The sequence below is a fragment of the Erpetoichthys calabaricus genome, chromosome 18 (assembly GCF_900747795.2).
Source record: "Erpetoichthys calabaricus chromosome 18, fErpCal1.3, whole genome shotgun sequence".
Lineage (NCBI taxonomy): Eukaryota > Metazoa > Chordata > Cladistia > Polypteriformes > Polypteridae > Erpetoichthys > Erpetoichthys calabaricus.
In genome coordinates, this window is record NC_041411.2 from 23643981 (window position 1) to 23660870 (window position 16890).

The following is a 16890-nucleotide window of genomic DNA, read 5'->3' on the forward strand; positions in this document are numbered from 1 at the left end:
GTTACTTTTCACAAATATACACTAAACTGCAATAATGTCACATCCAACATCGCTATACCATCATGTCCCATACATATTTTGCTAATATCATATGCCCTGTCTCGATATATCATGACCAATATGGAGACAACATCATGCCTCATCCCTGCTAAATATGATAACATGCAACTCAAACACCTGAGCACCAGATCACAGCTTCAACCAAATATTGAGCACTGGAGTACAAACAGTATACTTTGCAAAGAGCTGGAACACAGCCTACAAGGTCTCAAGGTTAATAGTTTGAGAGACCTTTTGAGACCCTCCTAATAGGACGAGACGCAGAGGCATGATTGCCTCTTTTGAGATGCTCCCCAATGGGAAGACACACAGAAACGTGACTACCGCATCTATTAAGGGTTGCATGTCCGTCCCCGAGGCAACTGCAGGTTTGCAGCACCGCAGAAACAACTACAAGCTGACTGCTGCCAAACACATATCGCTGGTCGCCCGATGGGTGATGCAGGGAACATTACAACTAGGCTGCTGACCAGGCCCTGACCCTGCCTGTTTGCTGCGTCTGTGTATAGAAGAATGGCAGATCCTGCTACAATAAATAACCTTGCTGCTGCAGTTTAGAGTGGAATAAAGCTGGTTTTGCTAAAGTACTGAGACTCAGCCTCATCTTTGGGGTGCAAGACACCAACTCACGTGTCCCAAGTGCGATTATTGACTCAGGATGGTGAAGTTAATTCCATTTGAAGCAAAAAAAGAAACTCTGCTGATGAAATACCACAATTTATTGTTGTCATTATGAAATTTTAGGCTCACCTCAAACTTGACTTTAACCAGTAATTTTGACTCTTAACTAAGCACTCCTCACATGCAAATGCTCAGATATATGTCCATTAACAGAGTTGTGTTGTTGACATACATAGGATGGGGCACTATATCCTGTTGAGAAAGTAAAAATTAAGTTTCTCAGAAGCAAGCAAATATCTCTGTACATATTACAGATGTGCAATTCATGTAAGATCAGTTTCCTTTTTCTAAACCTGTCCATTGCACAGGTCACTGGAGCTAGTTACGAAGCAAGATAGGCGGTAGTCCTGGAAGTGATGACAGCCTACTATTTTTTACTATTCCTAGTACTATTTTACTAGAGACAATAGTAAACCTAACAGTTACACAAGAATGTGGGATGGTGGCCTGTAAACATTTTTACTCTGGTGAAAAACAACCAGGACATGGGGAGTATGTACCAGCTCCTCTCAAACTGTAATCATTTTAAAGATGTAACCACTTTGCTGTCCACATGTAACCAGTAAAACTGAATACTTATTAACAAAGAAAAATTAAACCAGTTCAAAGACTAGTGTTTGGATCAAGTAGTCTAGACTGATCTAAATCACCCCTGGATTTTACACACAAATATGATGCGGAAATGAGCAATCCAGACCAGATAACTTGAATAGCAAACCACCAGAACAGCAGGTGCCACTGTGTGTGAGTCAAGTGCCAGCTCCAAAAATAGCCAGTTGCTTCAGGGATCTCACAACAAGAGATTCTGTCACCCACTCCATGGCCTTATCATGACACAATGTTCCACGACACACATAGGCCGCACATGACATTTGTGCTCCTACCTGGCCAGTCACATCTCAAGAAATGCAGCACGTTTGAGCCGTTCCAGAATGCCAACTATAGTATGCTTCAGAGTCAGCGCAGAGCTCTGGAGATTAAAACTGTGTAATGATCATTTGTCTGCAGGAGTCACAAGACATTGGGTGGCACCTGCTATGCCACTCAGTTCCAGACTTGGAGGTATTACTCAGCACAGTAAAAGAACTGTTCTGGACCAGTAAATCATTTCTTACTCATGCAATTTGATCATTGTTAGTTTTCATAAAAACTGGTCCATTGCTCCTGTGTGGATTGATTATATATGTGTATTGTATATTTGTGTTTCTGTTGGGTGTTGAATGGATTACATCACAAGGGCATGAAAAAATCAGACATCTGAAACATTCCAAGTAGAGAAAAAAATGATTGGCAGAGCATACTAATATGATAAAGAATTCAAACAAAAGATGAATGTCGGCTTCTCAATAGTCCTCGCAGACTGCTTCCAATTTCCATAAAGAACAGAGGCGTTCACAGAAAATAGTATTATGCAGGGAAATATCATTTTGTGGGAAGGGGCATTTGTTTGATTTATAATATCATCAGTGTGCGCAGCAGGCGTCACGGTGGGTACACGCACATTTGTTTACTTAAGTGTATCATCTGCAGTCAGAATAACAATTCCATTTGGAGTTTCAGAAATAAAAAGGCCTCATTTTCAAATCAGGAAAAGTGTGCATTGTTATTCAGGACACAAGATGGAACAAATCCACTTACTTCATTTCTTTTCTTTTTTTTATTAGCTGTAATCAGCTGTTACTTGGCTTCTAGGGCCACTCTGCTTATCACTGAAGGTGAATCTGCAGCAAGGAAAAATTCCAGTTAAAAAACTGGGTAGGGCAAGGCCCCCATTTACTTGGCAAAACAAATCAAAAAAGTTGGCACTGCTTCACTCATTTTGATCCTCCAATGTATACATAAAATGAGTTTCCTGCTGTAATACTGGCACACTCTCTATAAAATGTCTTTAATACATGTTATATAGTCCCTTTCCTTCCTAACTACCTACCTCCTTACTCTGCCCTACCTTAACCTTACCTACTTAACCTACCTACCTACCTACCTACCTACCTACCTACCTATCTATCTATCTATCTATCTATCTATCTATCTATCTATCTATCTATCTATGTTCTTCTCTTGTCCTTTGAAAACCATAAATTTGCTTTCTTTGTATTCATTTAATCATCTATCTAGAATATTGTCCCCTTTAAGAGCTGGTATCTGTCTTGCCCCAATTGTTCCCTAAATCCCTGATTTGAATTAAGAGAGTTTTGAAAAAATATGAATGGGTGGGCTAATTAAAGTGATGAATTTTTGCCTGTTTCAATTGTTGGGGTAGCTGTTATTACGCCAATGTTATAGCTTCATGTCCAAAAAAATATTCAGATGTACTCTATTGGGTTACATTGCTCTTGCAGACCTGTATTTATTATTGCATATTGGTAGGACATGCAAGTAACAATTCATTGTACTCTGTACATGTGACAATGCTACTGCTATGACTACTACTTTTCAGACATCAGTCTAATGTGTTCTGGTCCAGGGTACTTTAAAGTGAAGGGGTGGACACTTTGGTTGATACTTCTATCACAGACCAGACAGCTAGTACTTGACCAAATATACAAGTTCTCTGCAACAAGGGGGTCAGTTTCCCTATAAGGCATCTGCTTGCAGCTACAGGAATTACTGTCAAAAGAAATATTAGATCAAACACTTGAATGGAGCTGCTGGCAATAGACTCGGCATGAAAATTAAACCATCATTGCTTGTGTGGATTTGATGAAAAACATGCCTTGTCTTTCCATCTTGGGCCTGAAGAAGCAGACACTAAAGTTAAGATGAAGGAAATGATTATGGCTACCATGGTTACTTGGGGACATGCTGCAGCTCACTTACCCTCATGCCGAGCTCTATGTTTTCCCCACCATACACCTCCATCCCGGGATCCAGAAGGCCAATCTTTCCAAAGTATTCCCGGTCAACCACAAAGGAGCAACCGATCATTGCTGGAGTCCTAAGTAATGAATGAAAAAAAAAAAAAAATTAAAAACTAAGGAATAAAAGAAGGACAAAAATCCAGCTGTAGAGAAGTGTGCTTTTTTACCATGGGTATTATAAAAATGACAGCATTAGTGATTATAGTCTTGTACTTCAAACCACAAGGATGCCAGTTCAATTGACGAGTTGCTAAATGATGCTGTGCTCTAAATGTATGAAATGTCCACAAGCTATTTTTAATGTATAATGAATCCTTTCGGTCACCATTGACAAAGATCTCAGCCAATACTGATGTTAAGTTCTGTTTCGTTTATTTATTTTTGTTCATATTTATTAAATATCCATTTATCTTCTGAACGTGAACAATTCTGAATGGGGAAAGGGGATGCATTTGACACATGGCAGTAACCAACTGTGGATGAGGCACTGGTCCAACACCGTTTCCTGGATCTGTGAGACATAGAACTAATCACTACACCACCATGATTCTCTTTTTTGAAACTCCTTTCTCTAATACAGGGTCAAAGAGAGCTTTTATAGAGTGCAAGGTAAGAATCAACAATAGATTGGAAGGACATCACAGCAACACCCTTGTGCATCCCTCCAGACCAGCTAACCTAACATCCACATCTTAGGCATGTGGGAGTAGATAAAGAACATCTACAAAATCACAGGAAGAGCATGCAGGTCCCCCTACACAGACAGTGCACACAGGCAAGGATTTGAATCTTCTATCCACACATTCTTTATTAGTCTTTATTACTCCAAGTTTTTGTAAACCTCTCTCTTTTGTACATCTTTAGTCAGTGTTGCTGGCCAATATGTTATTCAGCCCGATTCTGTAGACATGCCAGCATTTAGGCAAATTTAAGTTTTAGGCTGGGCTCCATTTTACCAGCTACTGTGAGTGGCCAGCAAGGCTGGAGAGAAGCTGTTTAGCCGGAATGGCTAAGTGAGGTAGGCAAGAATTCTTATTTGTGTCTTTTCAAGAAGTGATGCATACCCTACAAATAATAATTTGTTTTAGAAAAACCTGACATTGATTAATATAAGAAGTCAACTTTCTTGTGATAGGTGAAGTAAACCTTTCAGCCTAAATGGCATTAAGAGTGAAAAGTGCCGGAGCGTAAAGTCAACAGCTGGACACTTCAGCTCCTACGACATAGTAAGCATTGGCCTTTTGATATGGAGCTGCACACAGTAAGTGTGAGGGCTGGTCACACGCACACATGGCACACACAGACAGCTAAACAGATAAAAATACCAATATTAATAGCTTTAACCAACAGTTTAATGTCATTTTAATGTAACATAAGTGCAAAGTAATTTAGAAATAATGAAACAAGTCCGATGCAAAATAAGATTTCTAGCAGCAGTGTTAATTAGCCAACAAAAACATCTGGATATGTGGGAGCAGGAAGCCCCCCTACGGGCAGTCATGCCAGATCGGAGGTCTTTTTATAGCAGGTTTTAATGGAGTTATTTTCTTCTGGGTTTTCGATTGTCTACTGCCGTTTTAGATAAATCATTACCTAAGTAGTGGAAAGCCATCTGTGCATTCTGATAAGAACATACTGTAGAAAGCTGGCATTTTATGTAATTTGAGGTATTTGGTACAGAATCTGCTTGATTATAGCCAAACAAAAAAAGGTGATTGTAGCACACTGGTTTTCGATATGGCATTAGTTCATTTGCCAGCCTGGTATACGAAGGGTACATTGGGTTCTACCCATAGATGTTCTTCGTAATCTACTCTCATGTTTACTTGTGTTGCCAATTTTCATCTTCTTTTCTTGTACTACTGTTATCTGGTTACTTTACAATGTACCTTCTGATGGTGTGTCTAATGAAGGAAGCTATTTAAAAGATGATGTTAACTACATCCCAATCATCCAAGTTGTGTAACCTTCTTGTCCACTTTTGGGTCACAGGGTGTTAGTAGGTTGTAAATAGGGCTGATTGCATTGGGGTTGAGGCTGCCTTCCATCCAAGAGTGGATCCTGCCCCTTTACTCCACTGTAATGGAGACATTAGGTAGAGCAAATAGACCAGACAGGTTATACAATAATGCAAATATATACTTACTTATGTCACAGATTGTTTGTATTTTTACAAGTGCATGGCATTCAATGGGATCTAGCTGCGTAAATGATATACGTAAATTCCTAAATCATTTGATCCAATTTAGACCATGGGGCTGGAGCCTGAATGTACAGGGTGTCAGTAGAGTCACCGGTGAGGCTAACCTGTTTACGTCTTTGGGGATGAGGGAGGAACACCAGACATGCCTGGAAATGAGGAGAATATGCCCACTTCACACAGAACCATGCTGCTCTGCTTAAATGCCATTTCCTAGAATAATTCAGAAACTCATTGATTATCACATTAGATGTGGTAGAAATGCATTCTTAATATACATTTTATTTCCAATTTGCACTACAGTACATGCATTACTTCTATTGATAAGAAAATGTGGGTTTGACTCAAAGCCCCTTTATTTAATGTACACTATACGACAAATTCACTTATTGCTAAACATTATGGAATTTCTTAATATCAAAGATGTATATACACAAGTCTAGAAAAGCAGGTGTGCATATGGGGTCTCTTACTGCTCAAGGAGACCAGGGTCAAGTCCAGGCTCTGTCTCCATCTGTGTGGAACTTACATGTTCTCCCTGTGTGTGTTTATTTCCCTTAGATTGCAGGGAGGCATAAAATGAGCTACATAAATAAATGCAACTAAATATTCTTCATTAATTATTAAACTTACCATGTGACAAAGGGCTAAAAAACTTTAGTCAGACATTTAGCAATTAACATTGAACACTGGAGGAAAGGTGCCGTGGAAAAAAAAAGCACCAGAAAGAGAAACATGAGTGGTGCTGCTGCTGACACCCACTTTGGGGTCTGTGTATGAATGGGTCATTCAGGGAAGCAGAGACTTGTTCAAAGCAGAACAGCGCACAGCACTGCTACCTCATGGCGTCACACTGCTCTCCTTTAACTACTAAAGGACACCTAACTTGTACATCTTTGGAAGTGGGTGAAGCAGGATTACCCTGATAAAAGCCCTACATTGACATGGAGAGAGCAAGGAAACTATATATAGATGGAAACAATGCCGAACATTGAAGCCGGTGTTCAGTATAATTACACTGGCGCCATGCCATCTGAAAGCAACAACACGAAACTGGAGAATTTAGAAAGGATGGGTAAGGCAGAAAAGCTTTGACTTAATTGATTGCCTGCTTATTGATTTTCAAGGCGCTCCCATCAATCTATTGCACAGCCAGTGTTTATTTCGATTTCAACATTTGACCCAGCGGACCAATTCAAAGATTTCCATCAGTCTTCATTAAATGAATTGCCTCCCCTATGTGGGATCTGGGATGGGTGGGATGGCACACTCCAATTTAAATGAATGTTAGTTCAATGAGGCCCACATTTCCTCTACAGATCTCTGCATTCTTGTTCTTCTTCACATTATTGAGGCTGATTCTCTATGTGAACCCTTGCTGCCAAATTAAGGAACAGATTATATTATCTGAATTTTTACTTCAGGTTTTAAGATTTTATTGCTGTGTTTAAATCTTCCCAGTTTACACCATTATTAAAATGATGTACAAATTACATTAAAAAGTGCAATAAAATGGGATGTTCATCATAAACTCCTCAGACTTCAACATTAGTTTATGGAAAGGAACATGACCTGCTAAGGAAACTATGATTTGTTAAAATTCCTTCCATGCTAGTATAATTGAGCACAGCCTCGAATAGGGAGCCACTTCACCATGGAGTCCACTCAGTCTTATGGGACTGGTTTAGTGTTGCCAAAGAGCCTCTTAGGGATGAAAGTACTCCAAGAAAAGTGCACATGAACAAAGGGAGAACATGCAACAAGACCAGAATTTGAACCCAGGGCTCTAAAGCTGTGAGGGATGAGGCTGTAACCATTGTGCCACTTCAAGTTATGAATGAACACTGCAGCATGTACACATAACAATAACTTGAAATAAAATAAAAATTACACTTAATGTGATTGTACTGGAGGGGTCTAAAACAACACATTCAAAGCACGGTGGTTTCTTAATCAACATGAAACAAATAAAAGCAGAAGAGTTCAAATGCGACGAGTTGCTTTTTAAAGCCCAAGGCATCAGACATGAAGGAAATTATAAATTGATTTTATGGTGCTTGTTGAACCCAATCTTCCAAAGTACATTAAGCTTGAAAGGACTTGTTCTTTCATTGCATACTAATTCCTTCTGTCTCATTTATTTACACCGGCAGGATGCTTCTTGCACCAATAAAATCAGATTAAGCCAATTCTGTGAAATATATACACAGATAAGAGTCCACCATCACTGCCACAGGCAAACGGCCTGCTTAGGCAAATTGTCATGGGCCATTCATCACTGTACACAACCACCTGCTCTGTGCAGCTGCCGCCTGAAAGTATTCTCAGCTACAGTGTCTCCCATATGCAACTAGGAGGCAGTGTTGTCTGGAGACCACAAGAGTTTTGCTGTTACAACGCTTAAAGAGTAAAGAATCACATTTTACTCATTGAGAACATGTTTAGAAGCTTGGTTTGCTTTACTGCTAGGTAATCTGGCCTAGGGGCTAGAGAATTGGACTGTAAACTGCTAAGGAGGCCAATTCAGCCCAGTGTGACCTTGAGTAAGTCATATAACTTGCCTGTGCTCCAAATGTTCCATACCTTTCTTGAGATATTATCTATTACAGAAAGGCAGTAGTTAAAAATCTAAATCAGGCATACAAAAGCCTAGCAAGTTGTTAGAAATTCCAGCATACTGCACAGTCCCTTTCCCCCATTCTCCCAATCAGACCATTCATCCGCTATTAGAAAGTCTAGCAGTGAAAAGTTATGCTGTGAAAAACAAAAGCATCAGCTCCGGATGGCTAAATTACTCGGAAGCAGGACTCCCCCGCAAACAGTTTGCTGAGCTCCTTTCTCAATCAATCCGACTGTGGCATAAGTCACAAATGGGCACAGTTTGAGATTTCCTCTCAGTGTCTTGCTGGTATGATTCAGCACTCACCAGAGTGAGGGTCCGTCTGTCATGAAGACGGATGTTAGGTTGCTATGGAGACACAGTGGTGGACTTATCCGAGAGCACCTTGACAATGCCCTGCTGCACAGCTGCTCTGCTGAGAAGAGTCGTTCCACTGTCAATATGATAACTTCATGGATTTGTGACACATCAAAGACACCCAAGCTAAACAGTGAACCAAAAGTGGAAGTTGGAGAAATAGAAGTGGGGTTTAGATGACGACAGATGTCAGAAGTGTGTAGAAGTAGCTTTTCTGAAGGCAGTCTTATTTGTGAGTGTAGAACCTTTCTGGGTCAAGCCAAATGGTGGCCCAGAGGAATAAAACAGAACCTTGTGCTGACGATACTGAATAAAAAGAAGATGTGGTAAGGTTGCTCAGCCTTCTCACTGCTTCATATCCTCACTGAGTTGTTTTTCATGTTTGAGGGTCACACTATCAGGAATTTAAGTTTGGCCCAGCAGTTCTGTACTGCTGCTAAATCTGCAGGCAACACAACGGTGCAGTGGGCAATATCCTTGGGCCTATTAAGTTACAGAGCTCTCATTTCATACTGTACATACATACACGCTCAAGTGTTCCATTCTTATCCATGTCTGTTTATCTGTACCTTTTGTTGTATCTCCATTGTTTTAGGTTTACAAGGTTTACAAGGTCTGGCAGGAATTCCACATTCTGAAAAAGTGAGTGTCGGCCAAAAAAATTCCAGTTTCACACCGACTTTCAGGTGTTTTGTACCAAGGAGCACATCTCTCAAGATGTGAAGTTCAACATACAGTAAACATTACTCATAATGATGATAATGACAAGATAAAGGAAAAAAAGTAATGAAGCAAATAATAAAGCATGCCCATGTCTCACTTTACTGATTTATATATTAGTTTCATGATATCAATAAATTGTTTATTTAGGCAAGGAGGATACCTGGTTGTATATAGGATGTAGTAGTAGCTTTCAGAGGGTTGAGCTGGCTATTTATGTGGATCTTTAAATTACAAATGTGAACCATGCAATAAAGAATTAATTGAAGTTGGTCTATATAGTGTAGGGACTGAAACTGTTGGAAAAAGAAGACAGTGCAAGACTGCAGCATTGACAACATTATTTGTGGAAGGAGATATACACTGACAGGAGGCACTATGCCACAAGGTAGAAACAGAAGTCCGGAAAGTAAATGGTCTGGGGAACAGCCCGGACATAGACAGGTAGGCATAATGTTTAAACCACACACGTTTATTTACAACTACTATTTACACTTATCGTGAGCACAAACCCAGTGCCGCAGCACCAATCACCCCTCAAGTCCTTGGCCACACGCACAATGCCTTCTCTCAGTCTCTGGTCCACCTCCACTCCTCTCCACCAAGCTTCGTCCACTTCCACCCGATTCTTGCCCCCGACTGGAGGGAGGCAGCCCCTTTTATTCACCCCGGAAGGACTCCAGGTGCATCCTGAGGGGCTCCGTAGCCACACCCCTGTGTAGCGGAAGCTCTGACGGTACATCCGGAAGTCCTCCGGGTGTCCCCAATTCTCTTCCCCCCAGCACTTCCCGGTGTGGCGGAAGTACTGAGGTCCAGGGCTCTCAAGGCATCGGGGCGCCCCCTGGCGGTGACCACGGGCCCCATACAGAGTAGAGCTTCAAAGCTCTGTACCCGTGGTCCCCAAGGAAACCAGGGAGGATGCCCCCTCGTGTCCTGGAGGAGGCACAAGCCCTCCTCTGCTCCTCCTGGGCATCCTGGCCTGGCGACAAACCTCGCCGGGTGCCACAATGGATACTTGGTCACAATTCAATGGAGGGTTATATTAAGAATACAGTAATCCCTCCTCGATCGCGGGGGTTGCGTTCCAGAACCCCCCGCGAAAGGTGAAAATCCACGAAGTAGAAACCATATGTTTATATGGTTATTTTTATATTGTCATGCTTGGGTCACAGATTTGCACAGAAACACAGGAGGTTGTAGAGAGACAGGAACTTTATTCAAACACTGCAAACAAACATTTGTCTCTTTTTCTAAAGTTTAAACTGTGCTCCATGACAAGACAGAGATGACAGTTCCGTCTCACAATTAAAAGAATGCAAACATATCTTCCTCTTCAAAGGAGTGCGCGTCAGGAGCAGAGAATGTCAGAGAGAGAGAGAAAAGCAAACAAATCAATAGGGCTGTTTGGCTTTTAAGTATGTGAAGCACCGCCGGACAAAGCAGCTGCAAGGAAAGGAGCAATGTGAAAGAAGTCTTTCAGCATTTTTTAGAGCAGCGTCCATATCCTCTAGGCCAGTGTGCAAACAGCCCCTCTGCTCACACCCCCTCCGTCAGGAGCAGAGAATGTCAGAGAAAGTGAGAGAGACAGAGAAAAGCAAACAATCAAAAATCAATATGTGCCCTTCGAGCTTTCAAGTATGCGAAGCACCGTGCGGGAAGCATGTCTGTTGACAAAGCAGCTGCACAGAAGGGAGTAATGTGAAGATAATCTTTCAGCATTTTTAGACGAGCATCCGTATTGTCTAGGGGTGCGAACAGCTCCCCCTGCTCACACCCCCTTCGTCAGGAGCAGAGAATGTCAGAGCAAGAGAGAGAGAGAGAAAAGCAAAAAATCAAAAATCAATACGTGCTGTTTGATCTTTTAAGTATGCGAAGCACCGTGCAGGGAGCATATCGCTTGACAAAGCAGCCACATGTAAGCCCAGCAAGAAAGGGAGCAATGTGAAGGTAATCTTTCAGCGTTTTTTGAGGAGCGGCCGTATCCTCTAGGGGTGCGAACAGCCCCCGTGCTCACAATACATTTGAGGAGTTTTATTTAATACGTAATACGCGCTCTGGTTGGGTAGCTTCTCAGCCATCTGCCAATAGCGTCCCTTGTATGAAATCAACTGGGCAAACCAACTGAGGAAGCATGTACCAGAAATTAAAAGACCCATTGTCCGCAGAAATCTGCAAACCAGCAAAAAATTTGCGATATATATTTAAATATGTTTACATATAAAATCTGAGATAGAGTGATGCCGCGAAAGTCGAAGCGCGATATAGCGAGGGATTACTGTAGTAGCAAGGACAGGATGAGTAGCACATGCATGGTCCACTAAGAATTTATATGATAAACAAGTAAAGCAGGGTTTACCATATTCTGTAAAGGGGACTTAAAGACCAAAGTTGCAGACACACGTGGGGCTGCTAAGCAGAGTGCTATCAGAATGCCCATAGGATTTACTGGAGGCACACCTGACTTTAAAAGTGTTACAGAATTCATCCCTGGCTGGAGCTTAAAAGGCAGAATTCGGTGTAGGCAAGAACTCACCTGACAGCCAGAAGAAGGAGAAAGGGCTGTATGCACAAGAAATGCATGGTAGGAGAGAATATAAGCCACCCAGGCTAAAGACAGGGTCACCTGCGTCGAGATGGCTTATTTTAGCGCAGTGGAAACTGGAAAAAGGAAACCCTTTCAAGATGGGTGGAAGAAAGAATAGTCATTTAATTTATTGGGTAGGATTAATGCAACAAAGATATAAGTGTTTGAGATATTTGTTGTTTGTCTTTACAAAGAGTTTAATAACTTTTTTCAACTTCTTCACAATTACGAAAATCAATGTGGCATTTTCTTTTGATTGCTAAAGTTATCTGTACAACAAGCCAAACATTCTTCGGTGTAGCTAATCTACCTACTGCTGCTGCCACACTTGAATTCTTGTCTTCAATTTTTGGTCTCTCTCGTCCTCATGGGGCAACAGAAGAGCAAGAGACAGAAGAATTTAACAATCTGACAGTGAAATCTAATAAACTTGATGCCCTTTTACTCACTATCCCATCATCAACCAGCCAACAGCACTGGCACTCTTCTCTTTATTCGGAGCTTGTTCTTCAGATGTGATACTGACATTTTTGTTGTCTTTACTGCACAGTTACTGTTCTGTTATTTATTTATTTATTTTTTTTAACAATAGCAAGGTGGCCAAATAAAATGAAAAGGGACTTATTATAATGCAATTAATAAATTACACAAGGTTTACTAACAATAATTAAAAATTAATGAGAGCAAAAATGAGCCATACTTGTATATTTAAATAGCATTTCAATAAAAGCAAGAAATTAATTTTCATCAGAAAAGATAATCAAAGATCCTTAGGACCACTGAACTAAGAAGTCAGTCTTAGAAAAATAAATTACAATGAACAAGCATATCATAGATCAATTTGTGAAAATTGTGTAACACTTCATTTTGGCATTTTTAGGCTGGTGTGCAATGACAGGCTTGCTTCATCACACCATACTCACATTCTTCTATTCTTTAACTGAAAATAAAGCTGCTCGAGTTTCAGCTTGCTTACCTGATGGGTGCTGTTTCATCTCCTTTATCTAGCCAGTCTTGAGGAGGAATGATGTACATGCACCACAAGCCCCAGTTGTAGCCATGGGCAGCATTGGCATACTGCTGCACTTCAAAGGTGTTGTACTTAATATTGTCAATGGCTGGAAGGATAATGCGACTTGCATCTTCTTTTATTCTTGTCAGGATGGGTTCAGCCCTGTAAAATAATAAAACACAGAGAGTTATGAGATACTCGAGCCAAACAGAACTCATCAGCTTGGCCAAAGAAGGGAGAAATGATTCACCTGCAATGCTGATTTAAAGGGGGTATTCTTTCTGAAAAGTGATTTCTAGGCTATGAACATTACCTTTTATGTGGTGAATTCAAGATAAACCGAATAAATTCAGGTTCGTGACAGCTTCATAATACAGGGCAAGAGCAATTTTACTATCATGAACCGAGAAGCTGCCCACTCCAAATAAAGATCCGACTTTTACGTTAAACAGAGAACACCATTTCAAGGTAGCTTACAAACACAGGGCTCTAGTCCATTTGTTCTCAAGTTCTCTTTTTTATTATGTAAGTACCAGCAGGTTAAGTGAGTGAGTCAGAGGACATTCGACCATAGCTCATTATGCTCCTTTAACTTGTCACATTACTTGGTGGTGTTGGTGACTTAAGTAGGTGACACACAAAGCTGCACAGCCCAAACAACAAAATACTTTACCACTCATTTGGTGGTCTGATGACTCAGAAAACAATTACTACAGCATGTGCAGTGAAGACTTACCGAAAACGTCTCAACAACAATTGGCAATTTTTCCCAATCTGCTATAATTTTTACTTATGAAGCACACCTGCCACACTGTTTGAAATCTGTTCTGATTGCTTACAAACAGAGTCATAAAAAACACAAACCGCTGTTGACATCTAGAGTAGGTGGATAACAATGCCAATGGGAAAGTGGAATTGTGCTGTGGCAGTTTCTGGGATGCCTACAAGGAGGCTGCCGCTTACACATTCACAATCATTACTAAACATGTGAGAAGTGGCAGCTTAAATGGAGATTGGAGGTGTGGCGTAGGTGGAAGGGCTTTGGGCATCCTTTTAGTGTTCCAGTCCCAAGACTCTCACTTGACTGTTGCTGTCAAAGTAATGTATCATATCATCTGAGTGCAATGAAATTGCTCCTGTCACTCCAGGCCTGAGGAGTAAGCTCTAGGCCCAAAGCAGCAATTCAGGATCAGAGCTCTGATTCACCTGAGCTCTGCCATTTTAAAATCATGCTTTCTGTCTGTATTTGAAACATTCTGACTCGCCGCTCCCAAAGGTGATATTTAATGCTACAGAGAAACCTGGGTGTGAACTGAATTTCCCTTCTCCTTAACAAAAAAAGACCTAAGCAGGTCCCTTTGATTACTGTAAATGATCTTGCATGACTCACACAACTGCTTTAAACTTGCAAAAGTCCTGAATAAGATAGGAGAAACGAGGTGCTAATTAAATGCCCTGCTATTGCCTTCATAATGAATCCATTTGCCTTTAACAAATCTAGTGCCCTACTTTAAGTCCAGGAATCTCCAAACTGGACAATGAAGGCAGCTATAACAATACTTAACAATCAAGAAATTGATAGTGAAATAAAATACAATAGCATTCTTAATTCCACTAAATTCAATTCATAGATATGTGGACCAGAGGCACCAGGTGTCAGACAGGGTGGATGGGGCGTCAGTCCATCACAAAGCCTATTCACCAACACACTCACACATGGCCAATTTAGATTGATCATTTAGTATAAATCTTATGTTTTGGATATGGAAACAAAAACATTCAGACATGGGAAGAACATGCAACCTCTACATGAAAAATGACTGAATGCAGGATATGAAGCCATGTTTACTGGGCAGCAGTTATGAATATTGCATCAGCCAGCAGTGTTAACTATTGTCATAGAAAATACATGTCTTGAAAGAGTAATATTCTAAAAACTGTATTCTTGCTTGAACTGATGAACTTTTGAAAATAAATGTACAAAAATATAAAATAGTTGCAATGCCCTGGAATATTTCAAATCTGTACTTGATCAATGAAGACATACAATCAATAAAGTAATGCAAGACATAATTGAGGAGACTGTCTCCTGCTTCACTGAATAGGACAATTACAGCTATCGGTATAACAAGGTGATGTCCCATGGGCTGCGGTGGGTTGGCACCCTGCCCAGGATTGTTTCCTGCCTTGTGCCCTGTGTTGGCTGGGATTGGCTCCAGCAGACCCCCGTGACCCTGTGTTCGGATTCAGCGGGTTGGAGAATGGATGGATGGATGGATGTTCCATGGGCTTCTTCTAGCTGTTTGTATTTGGTAATATAAGCCAGCACTAAAATAACAAACTTCATCCATTCTCTTCTTTCAGTATGGCAACATTTCTAAAAAATAGGTTTTACCAGATGGGATGGAATTTTGAAAAGAAAAATAAAGAAAAAAAAGAAGGAAACATACATGAACTATCTTAAAGACTGGAGATAGTATTTTAAATGAGAGAGGTCCAGAAGATAACATTTGTAGAGATTTTGATAATTGGAGACTGAAACAATTGTTTAGCTAGAACCAAAACTAAATCCCAGAATCAAAGTCAAATATAGTAAAGCAAAAGTCAAAAGTCGTGAATCAACAGATCTTTAGCCAGAACCATAATTATAATCAAAAATTCAGAAAGTCTTTGGAAAGCAGTTCAAGCAGTTATCCATAAAACATGACAGCTCAATCTGACCTTTAAACCCCTAACCTAATGAGGTCAAGATCGTGACCTCTGAGAACATGCCCTCAGTAATGGAATCCACAAAAGGGAGCACCAGAGAAGGTCATCACAGAAAATATACATATCTTTTAAACTTTGTTAGTGTGCATGAAACTCAAAAACAAATCTCAAATTAGGAATCTCTTCCTGTCAAATCTTAATAATTAATATGCAATTAGTAAGAAACTATACTAGAATTTGCCTAGTAAATGTTTTAAAATCAGAGATAATAATAGCACAAAAACGTAAAACAACGTCTTGCCATGGAAATTTTGATGACTGCTTACTGACACAAAGAAGTACAATGAGGACAGACAATATATTTGAGGGGATTGCTTCCTACTTCACTAAAAGGGCCGTTACGCATATCAGCAACTTTGCTTTGATAAAATGCATATCTTTGGGCTTCCTGCTGTTTGTGCAATTCATTTTACCTTTTAGCCTTTTTGTTTTTGTCTTAGAAACTTATCGTTTTGGTGCTATTTTGTGTGACCTTTTCATTGTTGTCTGTTGCCAGTCATGTGTTGCTGGTGCCTTGTTACACAGGATGTCATTAAACTGTCACTAGAAAAGATGTCTGCAGGCTGACAGAAGTGTCCAAACATTAAGACTTAATTATGAAAGCAGAGAAATTATTCATGATAATCCCATGGATATCATATGACTACAATTGGCACTTTAGTAATGTTAGTAGAGGTTCTACAATAAATATGGCAATGGCTTCATGTTATTTTGCTGTTAAATTCTTTAACAGTAGCCAGCTTTCAGATAAAGTAGGCCAAGTGCTAGTTTCACTTCATTTTACTTTTTAACTTCTTTTTGCTTTTGACTTTGAATTCTGGTTTGCCCCTGTGCTTCATTCATTTATGTACTATTGAACTTTTTACCTGTAGTCATCTGAACTTACTAGTTTAAACCAACATTAAAATAATAAGCTAAGTCCATACTTTTCTTTCTTGTGCTTTATTTCTCCATGCCCTTCGGAAAAGGTCGTGGTTTAAATAAAAGGTAAAATTCTTAGTGAGCAGATTTTTCATGGACTCAGCC

The 16890-nt window shown here is 40.2% G+C and overlaps 1 protein-coding gene across 2 annotated transcripts in view; it reads right to left on the reverse strand.

Moving 5' to 3' along the window:
- The window catches only part of galnt9 (polypeptide N-acetylgalactosaminyltransferase 9), a 201308-nt gene that overhangs the window by 69474 nt on the left and 114944 nt on the right, over positions 1–16890 (reverse strand). For both annotated transcript variants that reach the window (XM_028824848.2, XM_028824847.2), the window contains exons 5-6: positions 13060–13257; positions 3562–3679 (exon numbers count right to left, since the gene is read on the reverse strand). In XM_028824848.2, the coding sequence (XP_028680681.1) occupies positions 3562–3679; positions 13060–13257 (316 nt within the window). The remainder of the gene's footprint in view (positions 1–3561; positions 3680–13059; positions 13258–16890) is intronic.